The sequence below is a fragment of the Carassius gibelio genome, chromosome A5 (genome assembly GCF_023724105.1).
Source record: "Carassius gibelio isolate Cgi1373 ecotype wild population from Czech Republic chromosome A5, carGib1.2-hapl.c, whole genome shotgun sequence".
In the NCBI taxonomy this organism is placed as follows: domain Eukaryota; kingdom Metazoa; phylum Chordata; class Actinopteri; order Cypriniformes; family Cyprinidae; genus Carassius; species Carassius gibelio.
In genome coordinates this window covers 16,059,191-16,078,363 of record NC_068375.1, presented here as the reverse complement: position 1 = coordinate 16,078,363, position 19,173 = coordinate 16,059,191, and the positions used below count along the sequence as shown (strand labels likewise).

General features: G+C 38.2%; 1 protein-coding gene across 9 annotated transcripts in view; it reads right to left on the bottom strand.

Annotated features, from left to right (window-relative positions):
* Nucleotides 1-19,173, bottom strand: part of LOC127997491 (potassium channel subfamily T member 1-like) — an 81,393-nt gene that overhangs the window by 45,841 nt on the left and 16,379 nt on the right. The window contains exons 1-2 of one of the 9 annotated variants that reach the window (XM_052592031.1): nucleotides 10,688-11,152; nucleotides 1,084-1,122 (exon numbers count right to left, since the gene is read on the bottom strand). The exons of the other annotated variants lie outside the window; for them this stretch is intronic. Coding sequence (XP_052447991.1) covers nucleotides 1,084-1,122; nucleotides 10,688-10,833 — 185 coding nt within the window. The 5' untranslated portion in view covers nucleotides 10,834-11,152. Of the gene's footprint in view, nucleotides 1-1,083; nucleotides 1,123-10,687; nucleotides 11,153-19,173 lie in introns of those variants that run through there. 9 annotated transcript variants of the gene reach the window in all.

Below are 19,173 nucleotides of genomic sequence, written 5' to 3'. Positions count from 1 at the left end.
CTATTGCTTGCCATAATAAAGCAAAAATAAGAGTGTCCTTACCAGAATGCACACTTCATACAAAACAGTCACTGAAGACAAAGAAGAGGAAGACATGTTCTATCTGCACCCTTTTATACTGTGGTCTCAATGGTAGTGATGTCATAGGCTGTCACCGGCCAATGTTATTTCTTCAGGTCACGCTGAAGGCATTCCTCATAGCGACCACTGAAGGATGCAGTTTGAGTTCCCTTGGAAGGGAATCAAGTAAACCTAAGTTGCTTTGTGTTCATCTTGCAATATAATTAACAAAATAACATTTATTGTTAGTAAATCAATTTACTGCCATTTGCAACATTACTTAAAGCCCCCCTCCCCCCAAAAGCATGTTTTTAATCCATATTACAGATGTGTTGTTAAATTACCCACACCTGATCATCATTGTCTCTGCATTTTTTGCTATCCTACTTTGCACTGCTCTTGATTGCGATGATCATTATGAAAATGAACCGGCTATGTCTGTGTCCTTTAAATAGCACATTGTCAGTAGTCAGCTGTGTCAGCTGCAGAACTTTCCATTTCCATCGTCACTTTAATGGAATGATTGCAATCTCATGCTAATTTGCCGTTTAGTAAATGTGCTTTTACTTGCTAAAAAGCATAAACTATGAATCAGATAACAAAAAATCATGCAGAAGATTGTGATCAACAGGTTTTCCATCAGCTTTGATAGTGTTGATAATTTAGAGGTCTAAGAAATCTGTGTATCAAACATGATACAGTAGGCTTTGTGGAGTTAAAACACAAAAAATCTCTCCTAACAAGACTCACCTCTTTTATCAGTCTTGGACTAATCTTATATTTTTACTAGGTTTTATTGGACAGTTTATATTAGGTTTATTTGTAGATTCTTAATATGTAATGGAAGCTTTTATTTGCATTTATCACAGTCTCATTTGTACAGCTAAATAGATCACTCAGAAAAACATAGTCTGATAAATATATATATGAGTCACGACTCTCCAGTCTAAACATAGGTGAGGATACCTAATAAGACATGCGCCATGGAAGACTAGACTCTACCACACTTCCGCTCTGACTTACTGTGCATTGGTTGAATCCATACTGTACTCCTCTGTGTATCTGGACAGAGCAGACATAAGTGACACAAAAGAGAAGAGAGTTTTCAATAAAGGACATGCAATTTACAAATATGCAAAAACATGCTAGAAAAATCTTGACCACAGTCCTTCTGAAGAGCACTGCAAAGGAACATTTGACACACAGCTTTGTTAAAAATTTGTGTCATTGTGCTGTGAAACACTGAATTTTTACAATGCGTTTAGGATGTGACATTTGAAGTGCCATTTGAAAGCTTTGAGCACTGAGCTCCAAACCAGAGGAAGATGGACATTTCATAGCCCAAGGGTTGCTCTGTGTGGCCATTCAGTCAACACAATGGATGGTCATGATGTGGACCACATGGAGGTTAGATGATGGCTGCATTATCACAAACAACTTATAAATTATGTGCCTTTAATGATTGATGTACAAGAAAACGCCACTAAATATAGGTATGTACAATTGTCAAAAGGACCAATTGTAAAACAATAGAAAATGGCAACTAAATCTTATACTAAAGGGAAATAAACATTCCTAAAGGAACAGGCTGAGTGAATATCCATGTCATATGAACTGCATATCCTCTCTGAATTTATGGGCTAAATATTCTCTGTGAATGCACGGCATTACATATTCCCTCTGTGTGGTGTGGTGAGCAGTGCAGTATTTCAGCCCAACAACCACAGCACCACAGTGAATTGTTTATTACGTTGTTACATCTCACTTGCACAAACAATACAGAGCAGCTAATCACCCGGTGTGGTCTTCTGCTGCTATAGCCCATCTGCTTCAGGGTGGGCTAAAGCTATTTGAATTACTGTTGTTAGAAGGAAAAAATTGTAGTGATTGCACTGATACTGCATGTGCGCACACAGTTAAGCTTTGCTACCTTGACAATGCAGCCTGTTCATTATCATAAAATACAGTCAATCAAACATAAGAAAAAACTAAAACCACACTCCTCAATTTAAATATGTAGTGAGATCTGTGCCTTAAAGACCAATTTTTTTTATCTTTGTTCTTTTATAAATACTGTTAATTAAAAGGGATTTGTTGTGGAGTGAGGGGAACTAAAATAGCCTAGCTATTAGGGGTGTAACGATTCACTCGTTTTCTCAATGCATCGATTACAAACCCTGACGATTCATATGCATCGATCTTGAAACATTATTTTTGAATCGTGAATCGCCGATCTCAGACAGTAATCGATTCAAATAGCTAAGAATTGAATGAATCGCGATTTCTATAGCAATTCAATGCTTTCAAAATATATACACATTAAATTACTACACGTGAATTAATGGACACCTTGAAGCGTGTTCATGCCTCGCATCCATCCTTCACGAGCTCCACTGTTTAACGCCTGAGACTGTCACAGGATTGTGCTCATGCTCCGTTCGTCTCTGACGCAGCTGATGTGCAATCTATAGGACTCGTGGCCAGTAACACTAAAGTGAAGTACTTTTACTTTTCTGTAGTTTGTCAATGGCTCTCTGCTTATGGTTCTCGAACCATAAAGGCTACTGTAATTTGCCTCCTGACTAAGCATTTAAAAAATTTACGGGAAACATTTAAATAATTCTGGGAATCAAATCATTATAATCGAATTTAATTGTGAATCTAATCGAATCCTTCTAAATTTGCAAAAATAGTTTGAATCTAATCGAAAACCTATGAATTGTGAATCAAATTGCCGCCTTTCCAAAGATTCACAGCCCTACTAGCTATGTTTACATTTTATTATAATGTTTGTAAAAATTTGCGTCAGTATTAGTCCTATTTCTGAATGAAATAATAAAATGCAACTTACTATAGGCCTACGCGACGTATGTTTTTTTTTTCTCTATATACAAAGCATATGTTAACCATGCAGCAAACCTTTTTAAATATTTTTTATAAATTACTGAAAATAAATTAATTAATTTTAAACCGTTCAACTGATTGTAGTAAACGGTCAAGGTTCTTAATGGTCAGTTAACGGTTAAAATGAACATCCCTATTCCAAAGTGTGATGTTCATGTAAAAAAAAAATCTGGCAAGCTCTTTTGAACAACGGAATAATATTTTAAAATCAAGCTGAATCATTTACAGTAGGGCTGCTTAATCTTATTGCTAGAGCTGATTACTACCCCCCCCTCTCTCTCACTCTCCTTCTCTCACACACACACACACACAAAATCCTTTTTTCTATTTGTATAGATACTGAAATGTACAATATAAAATAATTATGAATATATTTGTATGAATATATAGTTGTTTTTACGTTTATATATACACTCACCTAAAAGATTATTAGGAACACCTGTTCAATTTATCATTAATGCAATTATCTAATCAACCAATCACATGGCAGTTGCTTCAATGCATTTAGGGGTGTGGTCCTGGTCAAAACAATCTCCTGAACTCCAAACTGAATGTCAGAATGGGAAATAAAGGTGATTTACGCAATTTTTAATGTGGCATGGTTGTTGGTGCCAGACGGGCAGTCTGAGTATTTCACAATCTGTTCAGTTACTGGGATTTTCATGCACAACCATTTCTAGGGTTTACAAAGAATGGTGTGGAAAGGGAAAAACATCCAGTATGTAGCAGTCCTGTGGGCGAAAATGACTTGTTGATGCTAGAGCTCAGAGGAGAATGGACCGACTGATTCAAGCTGATAGAAGAGCAACTTTGACTGAAATAACCACTCATTACAACCAAGGTATGCAGCAAAGCATTTTTCGAAGCCACAACATGCACAACCTAGAGGCGGATGGACTACAACAACAGAAGACCCCACCGGGTACCACTCATCTCCACTACAAATAGGAAAAAGAGGCTACAATTTGCACAAGCTCACCAAAATTGGACAGTTGAAGACTGGACAAATGCTGCCTTGTCTGATGAGTCTCGATTTCTGTTGATACATTCAGATGGTAGAGTCAAAATTTGGCGTAAACAGAATGAGAACATGGATCCATCATGCCTTGTTACCACTGTGCAGGCTGGTGGTGGTGGTGTAATAGTGTGGGGGATGTTGTCTTGGCACACTTTAGGTCCCTTAGTGCCAATTCTGCATCGTATTCGTCACAAAGCTCGAATCATTTCAAATTGGTTTCTTGAACAGTACACTGTACTAAAATGGCCTCCACGGTCACCAGATCTCAACCCAATAGAGCATCTTTGGGATGTGGTGGAACAGGAGCTTGGTGCCCTGGATGTGCATCCCACAAATCTCCATCAGATCAAGATGCTATCCTATCAATATGGGGCAACATTTCTAAAGAATGCTTTCAGCACCTTGTTGAATCAATGCCACGTAGAATTAAGGCAGTTCTGAAGGTTGAAGGGGGTCAAACACAGTATTAGTATGGTTTTCCTAATAATCCTTTAGGTGAGTGTATATGTGTGTGTGTGTATGTATATATATCTGACAGTCACAATTGCTGTCTCGCATGTCTGGGCTTAGTATGCTGAGCTGGCTTTCGTGGAGTCATGTCATGATGAAGAGTCATGATGGACATCTTGATGCTGTGGTCAAGACTCGAGTACCTCAAATGAGATTGAGTCCTCTCTGCTATACCCTGATTTAGTTTCTCCTCATGAATAGAGTACTTAGGAGAAAAGCCAGGGTGGCCTGAGGATCACAATGAGGGCACTCCGGCTAAGTACATCTCCTTGGGCTCCTCACTCCTCTACCACATTGTTATCTCCGGGGCTTCAGTGGAGAACCAGATGTTGATTGCTGCATTGGAGGGGGAGCAAGAGTCCTTCAGGGATAAAGACTTGGCTGCGTTGACCCCTTCAGGGAAGGTAGCATTAACCAAGTCAAACCCAGAGCTGACAGATATGCTTTCCAGGGCTTGCGCGGAAGGCTCCACCGTCCAAATTGTTCAAGGGCTGTTTGATTGGTACCTGGGGGTGCCACATGCTTACCATTAGTATCCATTCCCAATATCTGGGACACAGGTTTGATGCAGGAGCTGCACACAATGACAGACCGTGCCTTATGAGTAATAAAAGTTATGTGTGGTCCCTAAATCAGGTGATGTCCATTCTGGTGGTCCAGGAATGCCACGTATGGCTGAACCTGGCAGATATGAAAGATGCCGACAAATACAAATATCTTGACTCCCCGATCTCCAAGACTGGCCTCTTTGGTGACGTGGTCAAGCATTTTGCCCAACAGTTCTCAGCAGCACAAAAGCAGATGGAGGAGATCGAACACATCCTGTCCCGGCACCGACTGCACAGAGGGCACCCTCCTAAAGTCCCTTACTCTGCTCTCGCATGGCCACAGCAGCAACCTCCACCCAAGCTGCACCACAGAGCCAGCCACAGGAGAACAGCGCAGCCCATCTCTGCCCCTGCCAGGCCCTTTAAGCATCAGAGCAAGCAGCGTTCCCGAGATGGGCAGCGTATTTGTTAGAGAGTTTGACTCCTAAGGCTGTGGGTTCGAGTCGCTGGCCGGAAATACCATGACTGAGGTACTCTTGAGCAAGGCACCTAACCCCAAACTGCTCCCCGGATGCTGCAGCATAAATGGCTGCCCACTGCTCTGGGTGTGTGTTCACTGCTGTTTGTGTGCACTTTGGATGGGTTAAATGCAGAGCACGAATTCTGAGTATGGGTCACAATGCTTGGCTGAATTTCATGTCACTTGGGATACAGGATCCTGCTCTTTAGAAAATGGTGATTGCACCACTCCTTCTCCCAGAGGAGGACCGGGCAGAAAACATTTTGTTCAGTTTGAGTTCTGCCCAACAGCCAGCAGAGAACGGTTTCCTCTTTCTCTTGGTGGCAGTGTGTGACCCTGCGCCTTGCCACTCTTGTCCCCCTCTTCTATCCCCAGTGGGCAGCAGGGCATGGTACGAGGACGGCATGCCTTCTCACTCACCCTCTGCCCTACTGTAGAACATGGTAAGTGGGCATGGTAACTCAGAATGCACCAGGTTACAATCACACCGTCCTGTCACCAAACATTCAGCCCATGGTTAGATCTTGCTTTTCTACAGGCAGGGATTCCCCTAGTGCAAGTATCCAGGCATGTTGTTGTCTCAACAAATTCATGGTCAGGGTTGTGTTTCTTTCCTGCAGGAAGGGCTGGTGCGGAGGCTGTCTCTCTCCAATCTAAAAGTGTATGCTGCTGCTATTGCTGCACATAACAATGCAGTAGATGGTAATTCTGTAGGAAAGCATGACCTGATAATCAGGTTTCTTAATGGTGTGAGGCTAAATCCTCCCCGCCTTCATCTGGTAACCATTTGGCATCTCTCCTTTGTCCTAACGATCTTACAAAGGGAGCTGTTCGAACCTCTTCAGTCAGTTGAGCTCAAATTCCTTGTCTCTAAAGACGGTGTTCCTGACTGTGCTGGCTTAGAGGGTAGGGGACCTGCAGGCATTTTTTGCAGGCATTCTCCCCATGGACCAGATATCAGTACTAATTTGCTTCACAGGCAAGTTCCCCTTTTGCAAAACCTGTTTGGAGTTCCTCCAACACCCTTGGAGGTCAGATGTGGTGAAGCATCAGACACCAGGAATAGCACTTGCTTGTATGGCCAGGGTCAACCTTTGTGCTAGGCGCCCATGTGTAGGGATTCCCCCCCTTTTGGGTGATCCCACATGTGCATTCTTCCACGGTATGGCTTCCCTCACAGTGAGCATGTGTCTTTCCTTGGAAGAGTTGCTCTGTCATCTCTGCTCAATAACTTGTACTGAGCACCTAACCTCTGAACATCTTTGTGAAACTAATTTATATATTTACAATATATTAACAATCTAAAATCAAAATGTTAAAAAATTAAGATACCAAAGAATACCTCTGGTTTTCCAAGGCTTTTTTTTTTTTTGGTCTGTTTTTTTTTTTTTTTTTACTAAAGAACATGTAGTTTATGAAACTTCTGGATCCACAAAAAAATGAATGGTTAATTAATTAAATATCTGAATATTGCATTTATATTAATAATAAAGTTTGAAAACAAGCATCTTTATCATAATTACAGAAATACCAAAAATATCTAAAAAAAAAACCCTACTTGCTCACAAAAAGAAAATTTCTAGTCTGATGAAATAGAGTGTAGAAGGAAGGAATATGATGCTCAGTTCGGATTTCAGACTGCTGAGTCCCTGCTTTTGGAGTTTTGGACTAGATGATTTTTTGCTTGTCTAAATCTACACCTAAATACAGTACAAATACAATCCCTGCACTGCACCACAGCATTTCACAGCACCCTCAGAAACATTTCACTCTCGCTGTGAGCTGCTCTGAAGCTGTGGATCTTTTACAAAGCTGATCTATGTAAAGCTCACAGTGGCATATGATTCATTTAAATTGTCATTGTATGTAACCAATCCCTTCATATTCTGGCTTACAATACACTGTGTAATACACTTATGTAACACTCATTTTTAAGAATTTGTTGAATTAGTGTACCAACTAAAAAACATGATACTGTATATGTCGCAGACTGCTCCGATATTGTTTTTGTACAAACCCAATGAGTTTTGCCTACATAGGTCTCTCATTTGACAGCTAGCCAGGAATTTATGAAAAATATAACCGTTATGAAGCACAAAATTTGTCATCTGACACAAAAACATGATGGGCAAAACCCCCACAATTTTAACAAGAGCTAACTTTGCAAACAACTTCCTTCTCTTTCACTCCTTGCTGTCTACACTAAGTGCTCAAAAAAGAAATGGAAAGAGCAGACTGTTCAGACAAATGCCTTTCAATATAATCAAAATGTGTCCCAAAGTGGTCTAAAAGTAGACCAGTAGACTAAAACTGCTACTTTTGAAAAAAACTTGAAAGACCAGTCATCAGCTAATTCAGGTACAACTCTGGTACTACACAGTATGGTCAAGCGATGTGTGGGTATCACTTAAAACAACTGGCACTAATGTAAACTTTTCAGTTCATGGTATAAAATAACATACAACCAAAGTGGTGTGTATAAACCTCATATGATATGTTTTAAACATTTGCCAATTAGTCAGAATTTTGCATGTTGTAGATCATAATGCTTTATGTTGAGGCTCTCAATGAAGTCATCTATGGTTATCATCACTGCATCAAAGCCTTTTTTACTTTGTGGCAAACTTATAATTGTTTGTTTGTCTTTTACTATCAAATATCATAGAAAATGGTTTGTTCAATGGTTAGAAAACAAGATGCGCTGAGTTTAAGCAGTTGAGTCTTTTTTATCATTAATAATATGTACAGCATAAAATAAACCGTGGTATTTTCAACCCATCAAGGCTCATTCACACTAAGAACTGTAACTATAAAGATAATGATAGCTAACAGAAAATAACATTCTGTTTATTATAAGCACTCAATTCTGTTACAGTTCTGTTATCTGTGGCTTTGAATGATTGAGATTTTTAAAGTGTATTCTAATTGGCAGGCAAATGTTTTGTATCATTCATCAGCTAAAAAAAAAAAAAAAACGAAATTGATTTCAGCAATATTGTTCCTCTATTTTCATAAAATTACTTTAAAAATGTCTAATAATATAACATTAAAAGCAGTGTTAAGATTAAGTGTTTGAAAGTTTGTCAAAATATAATGTCACATCAAGAAAGTGCCAATGAACTTTATTTTATTGTATTTTTTGTAAGCATAGCTTCTTTTTTTTTTTTACCACAATTACTGAACATGATGATCATATGAAAGACAGTTAATTAAGATTCCTAATCATCCTTGTCTAAGCTTGTTCCCTATTTATAGTCTGCTCTTAGCAACTAATGCCAAGAAAGACTTTCCTATTATATAGTGTTGTTAAGGCATCCACTGGGCGGATCATTAAAGAGACAGAGGGATTGACATACTTCTTTATTCCAAGCCCTGAAGGACTCAAAAGATGTTACATTAAGATCATATTTTATTTATACAACCAATAAATGTCAATTAAACTGCCGGTCAGCAAAAAATTTTACCCTCAGGGGTTGACAGGTTTATGGGTTTAGACATCACAACACAAGTCTGATTAAAAGCCTTCATCTCCACTGTTTAAAGAGTTTTAAAAAGGTGCTAGAAGATAAATAAGGTCTAAAAGAGAGGGCTACAGCATAAGGCAAAATATCATAAACACTTATGAATTTAATGTTTGCCAAACAATATTTCCAATGATCTTTACATATGATCTCCAAACCAGAATATACATGCATATATTTAAATAGTTTATACTTAGAGCAATTAGACCATATACAATTCATAAATGTTTTTAAAGTGCACTTTAATGACAAAAAAAAAAAGAAGAAAAAAAAAAAAGCTGAGTCTTGGGAAACTCAAAGAAGCAACTAAAAGACAACCATAATCCATTTGTCAATCTATGTTCCTTAGAAATAATATTTTTGATATTTTTACACAACTCTGCTGCTCTCTCTTTGCTTATCTCTCTTTTCAGCTCAACTGAGAACACAAGTGCCTTTGTGCACTATTATCGCTGTATACAATATGGCAATAGTCTGAATGGGCAGTTGGAGTGGATTACATTAGAGGACATCATTGAACAGATATGAAACAAACTCTGCAGAAAGCTTCAGCTCACATTGAAAAAACTGCTTTAGAGTGAGATGAGAGCTGGGTGTGGACTGTGCATAAAGAAAATCATTATGAATGATTAGTTTGCCTAACCAGACCATAATGAAATGATCATATTTCATGTCATTTGCATTTAGACTGAAGTTTATACCACCTTAATAAGTGATAGCATGCTGTGCAGCCTCAGGTTTCTGTTCATCTTCAGTCAATAAACATAACTGAAATATATGACCATCAGGTTGTATTATTTTAAACTTATTAATATAGGTAAACTCATCTGCCAGTTGGATCCAATAACATTCGACAAATAAGTCAGGAAATAAAACATGCATTCAAAAGTAATGACTGAGGTGTATTGGTCACACAAATGCACATTAAACATATATGAATATGATATACAGGCCACACAGAGCAAATATGACAATGAAAAAACATCTGTTTGTTCAACAGCACTTTAAAAGCCACTGGTAAATTATTTGTTTATAAGGGAACAAGGTGAGTATATGACAGCAAATTAGGTTTCAACTATTCAAGCTTTGTGAATTGTTCAAAAGAGCGGAACACCGGTGGTTTGCATTACAACATAAAATCAATATCTACAGCTATGTTATTTCTTAATGTAATAAAGAGCTATTAGATAATAGATCAGATAACTGGATGAGTAGAGGTATAAGAGAAAGAGATGCAGCAGCCTCCTGTCAGGCATGTTACATTTTAGGTGGCTTTATGTGATCTTTGAGGCAGATTAATGTTAACACAGTCCACAGAATTTTCAGAGACGTTCCTGTATTCGACTGTAATGGTGTGCATTGTCAGTGATCAAAACGAATAGAAAAGATGCACCGATGTGATTCTCTAAAGTCTACTTGAACAGAATCACCCACTATTTACATGCAAGCTATAATAAACGGGAAATATATGATTTAGGCTATTCATCCATCTATCCTAATTCAATATCTTTAATCTCAGTGAATGTGGCGCGTGCTGGAGGATGCTGCAGTTTTGTTATCAAACAGTGGTCACACACACATGCTGCTTGAAACGGGACTGCGGTACCTTTGACCAGCATCGCTCTCAAAAGAACCCATCGTCCGAATCGGCACTGCCGCATTGGGCCAAATGTGCTCGAAGGATTTCCTGGCTTCGGTCTTGACGTCTGGGTCGATTTCGGACGGCGACTCGGTTTTTTTGGCACCTGCCATTCTCCAGGCTCACAAGTTACTACCAGCTGAGATGGACGGAGGCTGTCAGCGATCGCGGGGCATATGCTTCCCTTTACCGCGCGTCGCATCCGTAAATGCACCTGCAGCCGGACGAGCGTTTCGCGCTCACGACGCTGATGAGGGTAATCACACACTCTCGCGACGGCAGTAGTGAGACGCGTGGAGTCTTCAGTGCTCAATATGATCTTAAAATTCTCCAGCTTACAGCCTCAACTGCGCAAGTCCGGCTCACAAGTGCATCTGAACGAATCACATTACCACATCAAAACCAAGACATCAAGCTGACCCACACTTGTTAATATCGCTGAATGATACTGCCTTTCCGGTGTGAAATGAATGGAGAGATGAAAGGTGAATGGACTGCATACGATTTTTTATACCAATTCAAATCAAACTACAACAATAAAAATTATATAATTTAGCAAAGAGTGACAGGAACCTTTTTCCAGACAAAATTAATGTAAATAATATTGCATAATGGAGTGCACATAAAGTTAACAATTGTTTATTTTTATGACTTTGTATTTAAAATTAAGTTTAAAATGAGCTTGATGATGCAACTTGTCACAATGATGGATTTTTGCTAGGGTGTAGCTAAACAGCTGATAAAGTGTTCTGGGTTGTTAGCACATTGCTATGTGTTTGTTTGGGTGTTCTGTGTTGTTGCCGGTCACCAGGGTGTTGCTATGCAGTTGCAAAAGTGTTTTGGGTGGTTGCCAGGGCATTGTTTGGGTGTTCTGTGTTGTTGCTGGTCACCAGGGTGTTGCTATGCCGTTGCTAATGTTTTGGGCGGTTGCTAGGGCATTGTTTGGGTGTTCTGTGTTGTTGCTGGTCACCAGAGTGTTGATATGCAGTTGCTAAAGTGTTTTGGGTGGTTGCCAGGGCATTGTTTGGGTGTTCTGTGTTGTTGCTGGCCACCTGGGTGTTGCTATGTAATTGCTCAGTATTCTGGGTGGTTGTTAGTGTGATGCTATGTGGTTGCTATAGTGATTGGGTGGTTGCTAGGGCACTGCAAGGGTGTTTGGGATTTTATCCCATATGGTCTGCTAAGTGAAAATTGTGCAAGAATACTTGGAAACATAATATCACACCTCCTTGAGTCAAGTCAAGCCATGTATATCTGTTTGTGTTAATCTGTCAAAGTAAGACATTTTTCAATAGTTCAACAGTGATTTGATTAACTATATTGTTCTTTTCACTATTGACACTCCATACATGTGTCCAAAAGCTAGCATTTTTCTTTAAGGAACTTTTCAGGCTTACTGATATTCATGTACTTACTGGTACATACTCTACCTTCATACACAAATCACCTTTTATATAAGTGATAATGGCACATGTGCTGGAAACAAACATCAATACGCCACTGTAAGCATTACATTTTCTCATTAAATTTTCACAGAGAGAACGAGCCACTGCCTGAGTGGGAGTCTCTGTTCTCTCTCAGTCTCTGCACTGAGGATGATGATTATGTAACAGTAGTTTATGAGAACAGCAGACAAGGGATTCCACCAATGAAACATCACAGTGACACCCTGTGGTCAGAGGAAGAGTCATAGTACTCATTTCTCCGAATCCTCCCTGAGACATTAAAAGAAATACTTCTAAAAAAACTTTTAACAGATTAACTCTAATACTTTACAGCATAAGTGTCTACACATACATTATCCCCATACAACATATTCACCTGTACATATATATCTATATATTTTTACAGTAAAGGTTTGTATCTCATCTACCTCACATTGTATTGTATCTGTCTCTCTTTCAAACTTGTATGACTTTATTTCTTTTGCAGAAAGCAAATATATTAAATAATAATAATAATAATAGACTTTAATTGTAAACAAAACAATGTTCCCCAAAAAAAAATTCATAGAGGTTTGTTATGACATTAATACAAATTAACCTGTGCTTATAAAGATGGGATAATTTCAGTAGAAAATATTAAAAACTGTTCAGTGAAAATGTTTTATATATATTTTATTGATTTATATTTTGAGTGTGGGATTAGTGTACAAATAAAACACATTGGATGTTCAATTAAGATTCATTTATGGATGTAATGTACAGTAGACACTGTACATACAGTTTTGCTATAATGAGTTTAAGTGAGATATGATTTTGTGAATATCAGAGCTAATTAATTGAGAAATCAAATTTCCCTTAATGTTCTGACATTTAAGAGGTCATTGTACTACAAAAACATCCAGTAAGTTTCAGAGCTCAAAACTTCCTTGTTAATCCAAAAACAGCTTTTATTGAAACCAGTAATGGACAATGATGTAATCTGCAGAATTTACACTTCAATTATGAGACTACAGTGTTTCCAATACATTGAGTGTGTGTTTTTATATCACTGTATTTCTGAAGGACTGTCTACAGAAAATTGGATGTCATTTTTATTTAATCTTGCATGTACAGGAGCATTTCATAAAAATAGAATATCATGGAAAAGGTCTTTATTTTTTGTAATTTTATTAAAAAAGCAAACTTTCTTATATTCTAGATACGTTGCACACAAACTTAAATATTTAAAGAGTTTTTGTTTTAATTCTGATGTTTACGATTTACCGCTTAAAAAATTACATTATTCCATTTTGAGCTTGATTAGTTTGATTAATTTTGAGTATAAGTACTGGGTAGCTCTTGGGCTAGTTTAGAACACGCAACCACAATTATGGGAAAGACTACTGACTTGACAGTTGTCCAGAAGATAATCAACAACACCCTCCACAAGGAGGGGAAGCCACAGAAGGTCATTGCTGAAAGGGCTGGCTGTTCATGGAGTGCTGTATCAAAATATATTCATAAAAAGTTGACTGCGGTTGAAGTGTGGTAGGAAAAGGTGCACATGCAACAGGGATGACCACAGCCTTGGGAAGATTGTCAGGAAAAGCTGATTCAAGAACTTGGGAGAACTTCAAAAAGAGTGGACTAAGGAAAAGGGCTACAGCTGTCACATTCCTAGAACCAAGCCACTCCTGAACCAGAAAAAATAAAAAAATAAGTCAAAAGTATTTCACCTGGTCTAAGGAGGAAAAAAAACTGGACTGTTGCTCAGTGGTCCAAAGTCCTCTTTTGAGATGAAAGTAAATTTAGCATTTCATTTTAAAGCATTAATTTGTGCAAAAGTAGCCAACCAAGTATTGAGTACATAATTAAACCTGCTTTTGGAGATCTTAAAACATTACCTGTTTTGTAAATATTTTTTTGATTGATCTTTGAGAAAATATTCACATTTTTTGAGCTACTAAATCTTTACCATCAGAATTAAAACAAAAAACTCTTGAAATATTTTAGTTTGTGTGCGATGAACCTAGAATATAAGAAAGGTAGCTTTTTTAATTAAATTACAAAAAAATTCAAAAACTTTTCCATTATATAATAATAAATTATTTTCATGCACCTGTAATGTCGGATTAAGCAGCTTTTGTGAGCAGAGCGCTGTATTGTGTACAGCCTTACCAGGGAAATCTCGATCTCTGCCACTTCAACATTTGCATTTTGCATATATTCTAGAATAGGGTGCAAGCTTGTGGGGAAACACGGGACTATGGTATAAATAAATGCAACTGCATAACAGTTTAGCCCTGTCCCAAATGGAGCTGTCAATCACAGTGCAAGTTTATATTCAATGACGCTGTCTATGTAGAAAGAATCTCTTATTTACATCATGTTTGCACTGTTAGTTATGTTGAAAACATTTGTGAAAGTTCAAACTCAAGTTGTAATGTGAAGATCACTGCATTCATGCTCTCAACCGTCTGACAATGCTCATCACTGCAACCTTTCATCCGATGGGAGTAGATGTAAACATAATGCTATAATGATGATTAGTATTCATTAATAGGTGAATTAATATTTACCATGATTAGTTAATCTCATAAACTGTAACATTAAAAATGTATTAAACATTTTTGAGAGAGCTCCACATGTAATACTTATTTCATATGAAAAGATGTTAGCCAATCACAGCAGTGGGTTCAAGTCACAGGGCTAAACAATAAGGGTAGAAAATATCAGTTTATTTTTAAATATCAAATCATACTAACATAAGCATAAAATATCATGTCAATAGAGACATTATCAAATAATTTTAAAATGCAGTTCATGACCTATTTAATAATGATGCGGTCTCTGTATTTAAAATAAAACAAAAGGTTTAGTCTAAAGAGGTTTGAAAATGTATAACAAGTAGTAACTGTCAGACTCTGTTCCATGTCTCGTGTTGTGTTTCCCCCCCATGTGCTCCATGTCAATGATTATGCCCATTGTGGCCCACATTCTAAAAGTGATGATTTTGTGTTTTTAGGCAACAAGTAAGCTGATACCACGGTGAAGGACGCAGCTATGAGAACAGAACCTTCTTTTACCTTCTTTTACCTGTGACTCATTCACACTCCCTTCTGATTCTCTTACAGCCGTGCAAGCTTTTGCCACAGCAGATGAGAAGAAACAATGAGTGAAGGGTGACATGGGTGAATGGGTGACAGACTATCGATGTCAGAGAGTAGTGGGGTATGACAGCAGCGGGCAGATTCGCCAGATTATAGAGGAAGATAGTGCTCTGTTGTCTGTTTACTAGTGTCTAGTTGGAGATCCTTATATCAGCCCGAAGGACAGACAGTTGTATTAGCATACTGCAAACCACACCTGAGACCACTGCTGAATAGAGAAACAGGACATATTATGGTAAGACCAACCAAACTTATTGGAGTCAAGTGGCAATACCTGACAAGATGGTATGCCCTCAATTGAGCAGGAGAATTAAACAACCAAAGGGCTGGTCAGAGACTGATGAGAATTTGTGGGGTATGGCAGCAGGCTTCATCCTTCTTATACTGCTCACGGTCAACCTGGCAATGTCTCTCCGAATATATCTAAATGACCATAATGATGACAACGATACCTTCAGTGACATTATCTGTGAACTATGCATTGATCCAATCAAAAAAATAAACATTCTGAGAGAAGTCAGAGAAGCAAAGACAGGAGATGAGCATTGACCCTCCACATTCGTATTCAAACAACATGTGGTGGAGATTAACTGCCAGGATAAATGGAGTGAGTGACTGTTATGCGTCTGCTCAACTTCCGCACAGCATAACAGGGAGGAGAATGGTGGCCATACCAAGATCTGACCTGACAACAATAGCAGTCGCAGCAGCGAACATGCCTGATGAAGATGACCTATGGATTGCAGAAGACAAGGGTGAATGGACGACAGTCAGAACCATCAAAAGAGTGGCTGGACGAGTTGCTACTGTAAAAGAAACACCTAGGAATGTGACATGGTACCAGAGTAGCGAGGGACAAGACTACTTCGGAAACATACCATCTGGCCACTGCAGTGAAATCTACAACGTCTTGACAAGTGGCGAGACCAAAAGTATGTGCATGGGTTGTCTGCGTAACACCACATTTCCGAGTCAGTACATACAACGATCAGTGGTCTCACTCACTTTCATGCAATTGAACACATGAGATGCCATAAAGCATGTAACATGACTCATATACCAGATGAAGAAGGAACTGGTGTGCTGGAAGACTGGAATTGGTTATGTGGACACGTTGTCTACACTTCATTGCCAAGAGACTGGGTGGGCACGCATGCCATGGTGGAGCTGTATGGAGGAACATTGGTAGTCAAGACACCTGAACACCTTCACAACTACACAGAACATCGTCTGACAAGACCCAAGAGAGAGATTAAAAAAAAAGTGTCCACACTGAAAGAGTGAGCAAAGCATCAAAGCTGGGCCAGAGACAATTATGTTCTGAGGGAACACAGGCTGTGGACTGGAACAGAAAAGTTATTTCATGCAGTAATTCTGGCACTTAGAGTCAGTCTTCTTCAGACTGAGGTTGAAATCACAAGATATGAACTGATAAGTTTCATGAACACTACCAAAGTGATGATGGAGAGCATCCAGGAGGAACTACAAGGGCTGAAACTGACTGACTGCACTGCTAAACCGATTTGTCCTAGACCAGACCACATCTTCTGGCGTGTTGCACTTATATTCCTGACAATTATGCTGATGGTTCAGAACACACAGAAGAGGTGTGCACATCACATGAACCCAAATTTGGGCCAGGTGCAAGACAACTGGATATGCAATCAATAAATACAAAAATGCAGTCTGCACACTGAAAAATACTGCTCCATACAAAAGTGTATTTAATTATTTACAAGGCAACGTTTCGACCATCAGGTCTTCATCAGGCACAATCTCAATAAGTGAGGAACACCTTTAAATACATAACAGGTGCTCACCTTAATTAGACTTCCTCACTTAGAAGTCATGTGACAGAAACAAATCATGTGACAGAAACAAATCATATGACAAACACTCAAAAAGCAACATCAAATAACTTGAAAATCATATAACAAACACTCAAAATACAGCATCAAATAACTAGAAAAAGACAAACATATGAAAATATTTATAGAAATGGCTTGATATCAAAATCCTCATTCAACCCTAATGGTGACAAAGTATTTAGAGAATAAATCCAAAAACATTCTCTCTGTAATAATTTCTTCTCATAGTCTCCACCTCTTGATGGTTTGGTTACCTTTTCTATACCGATGTACTTTAACACACTGACATTATGACCCATTAGCCTAAAATGACGCTACGTGGGTAAAACATCCAGACAATTACGTATTCGTATTTGTGAACATCGCAGCAACATTAGGACCGGTGATATGCGCAGTCCCATTGCGTCTCATTTTAGGCTAATGGGTCATAATGTCAGTGTGTTAAAGTACATCGGTATAGAAAAGGTAACCAAACCATCAAGAGGTGGAGACTATGAGAAGAAATTATTACAGAGAGAATGTTTTTGGATTTATTCTCTAAATACTTTGTCACCATTAGGGTTGAATGAGGATTTTGATATCAAGCCATTTCTATAAATATTTTCATATGTTTGTCTTTTTCTAGTTATTTGATGCTGTATTTTGAGTGTTTGTTATATGATTTTCAAGTTATTTGATGTTGCTTTTTGAGTGTTTGTCATATGATTTGTTTCTGTCACATGATTTGTTTCTGTCACATGACTTCTAAGTGAGGAAGTCTAATTAAGGTGAGCACCTGTTATGTATTTAAAGGTGTTCCTCACTTATTGAGATTGTGCCTGATGAAGACCTGATGGTCGAAACGTTGCCTTGTAAATAATTAAATACACTTTTGTATGGAGCAGTATTTTTCAGTGTGCAGACTGCATTTTTGTATTTATTAATTATGCTGATGGTGACATGATAGATGAGGGTATTAAGAACAAAACTGATGCAATCAACAGGTTGACAGCTAGAGAAATAAATGACAGTGATGACTGGGGATGGAATTTGTTTAAAGGTCTATAGCAGAAAGCAGAATATATTGGGTTAATTGCCATCTCAGTACTGGCGGACATTATACTTTTGCTGTGTATGTGGCATTGTATGATGGGAATGATTAGAAGAGTTGTAAACTCATCCATGAAATCTTCAGCAGTTTATCAGATGGTAATGTACAATGTTTTGTGTGAGAATAATGTGAGTGTTTCTGATGAAAACAATGAGATGCTAAAATATGATAGCTGCAGCAGCTCTACAGAAAAAGAGTAATAAGTAAGCATTACGTGCTGTAGGAAAAAGAGGGTATAAAGCAGGTCATTGTCCATTTTACGAGATAATGCGACCCCCGAAAAAAATATATAAAAAAAGTTTCTTCTGTTTGAATAGAACACCAACAGTTTTACCTTTAATCTCATTTAAGAACATATTACACTGTGGAGTATACAGGTACTGGTCATATAATTAGAATATCATCAAAAAGTTGATTTATTTCACCAATTCCATTCAAAAGTGAAACTTGTATATTATATTCATTCATTACACACAAACTGATATATTTCAAATGTTTATTTCTTTTAATTTTGATGATCATAACTGACAACTAAGGAAAATCCCAAATTCAGTATCTCAGAAAATTTTTATAATACTTAAGACCAATACAAAGAAAAGATTTTTAAAAATCTTGTCCAACTGAAAAGTATGAACATGAAAAGTAGGAGCATGTACAGCAGTCAATACTTAGTTGGGGCTCCTTTTGCCTGAATAACTGCAGCAATGCGGCGTGGCATGAAGTCGATCAGTCTGTGGCACTGCTCAGGTGTTATGAGAGCCCAGGTTGCTCTGATAGTGGTTAGGGGTGCTCCAATCACGATCGGCCGATCGTTATGCGCATCTCGTCAGTAAAGCCGGTTATCTAATCAGCGTTTAATTCCATCAGGTGCATGATTTCACTGTTACTACAAAGAGCCATT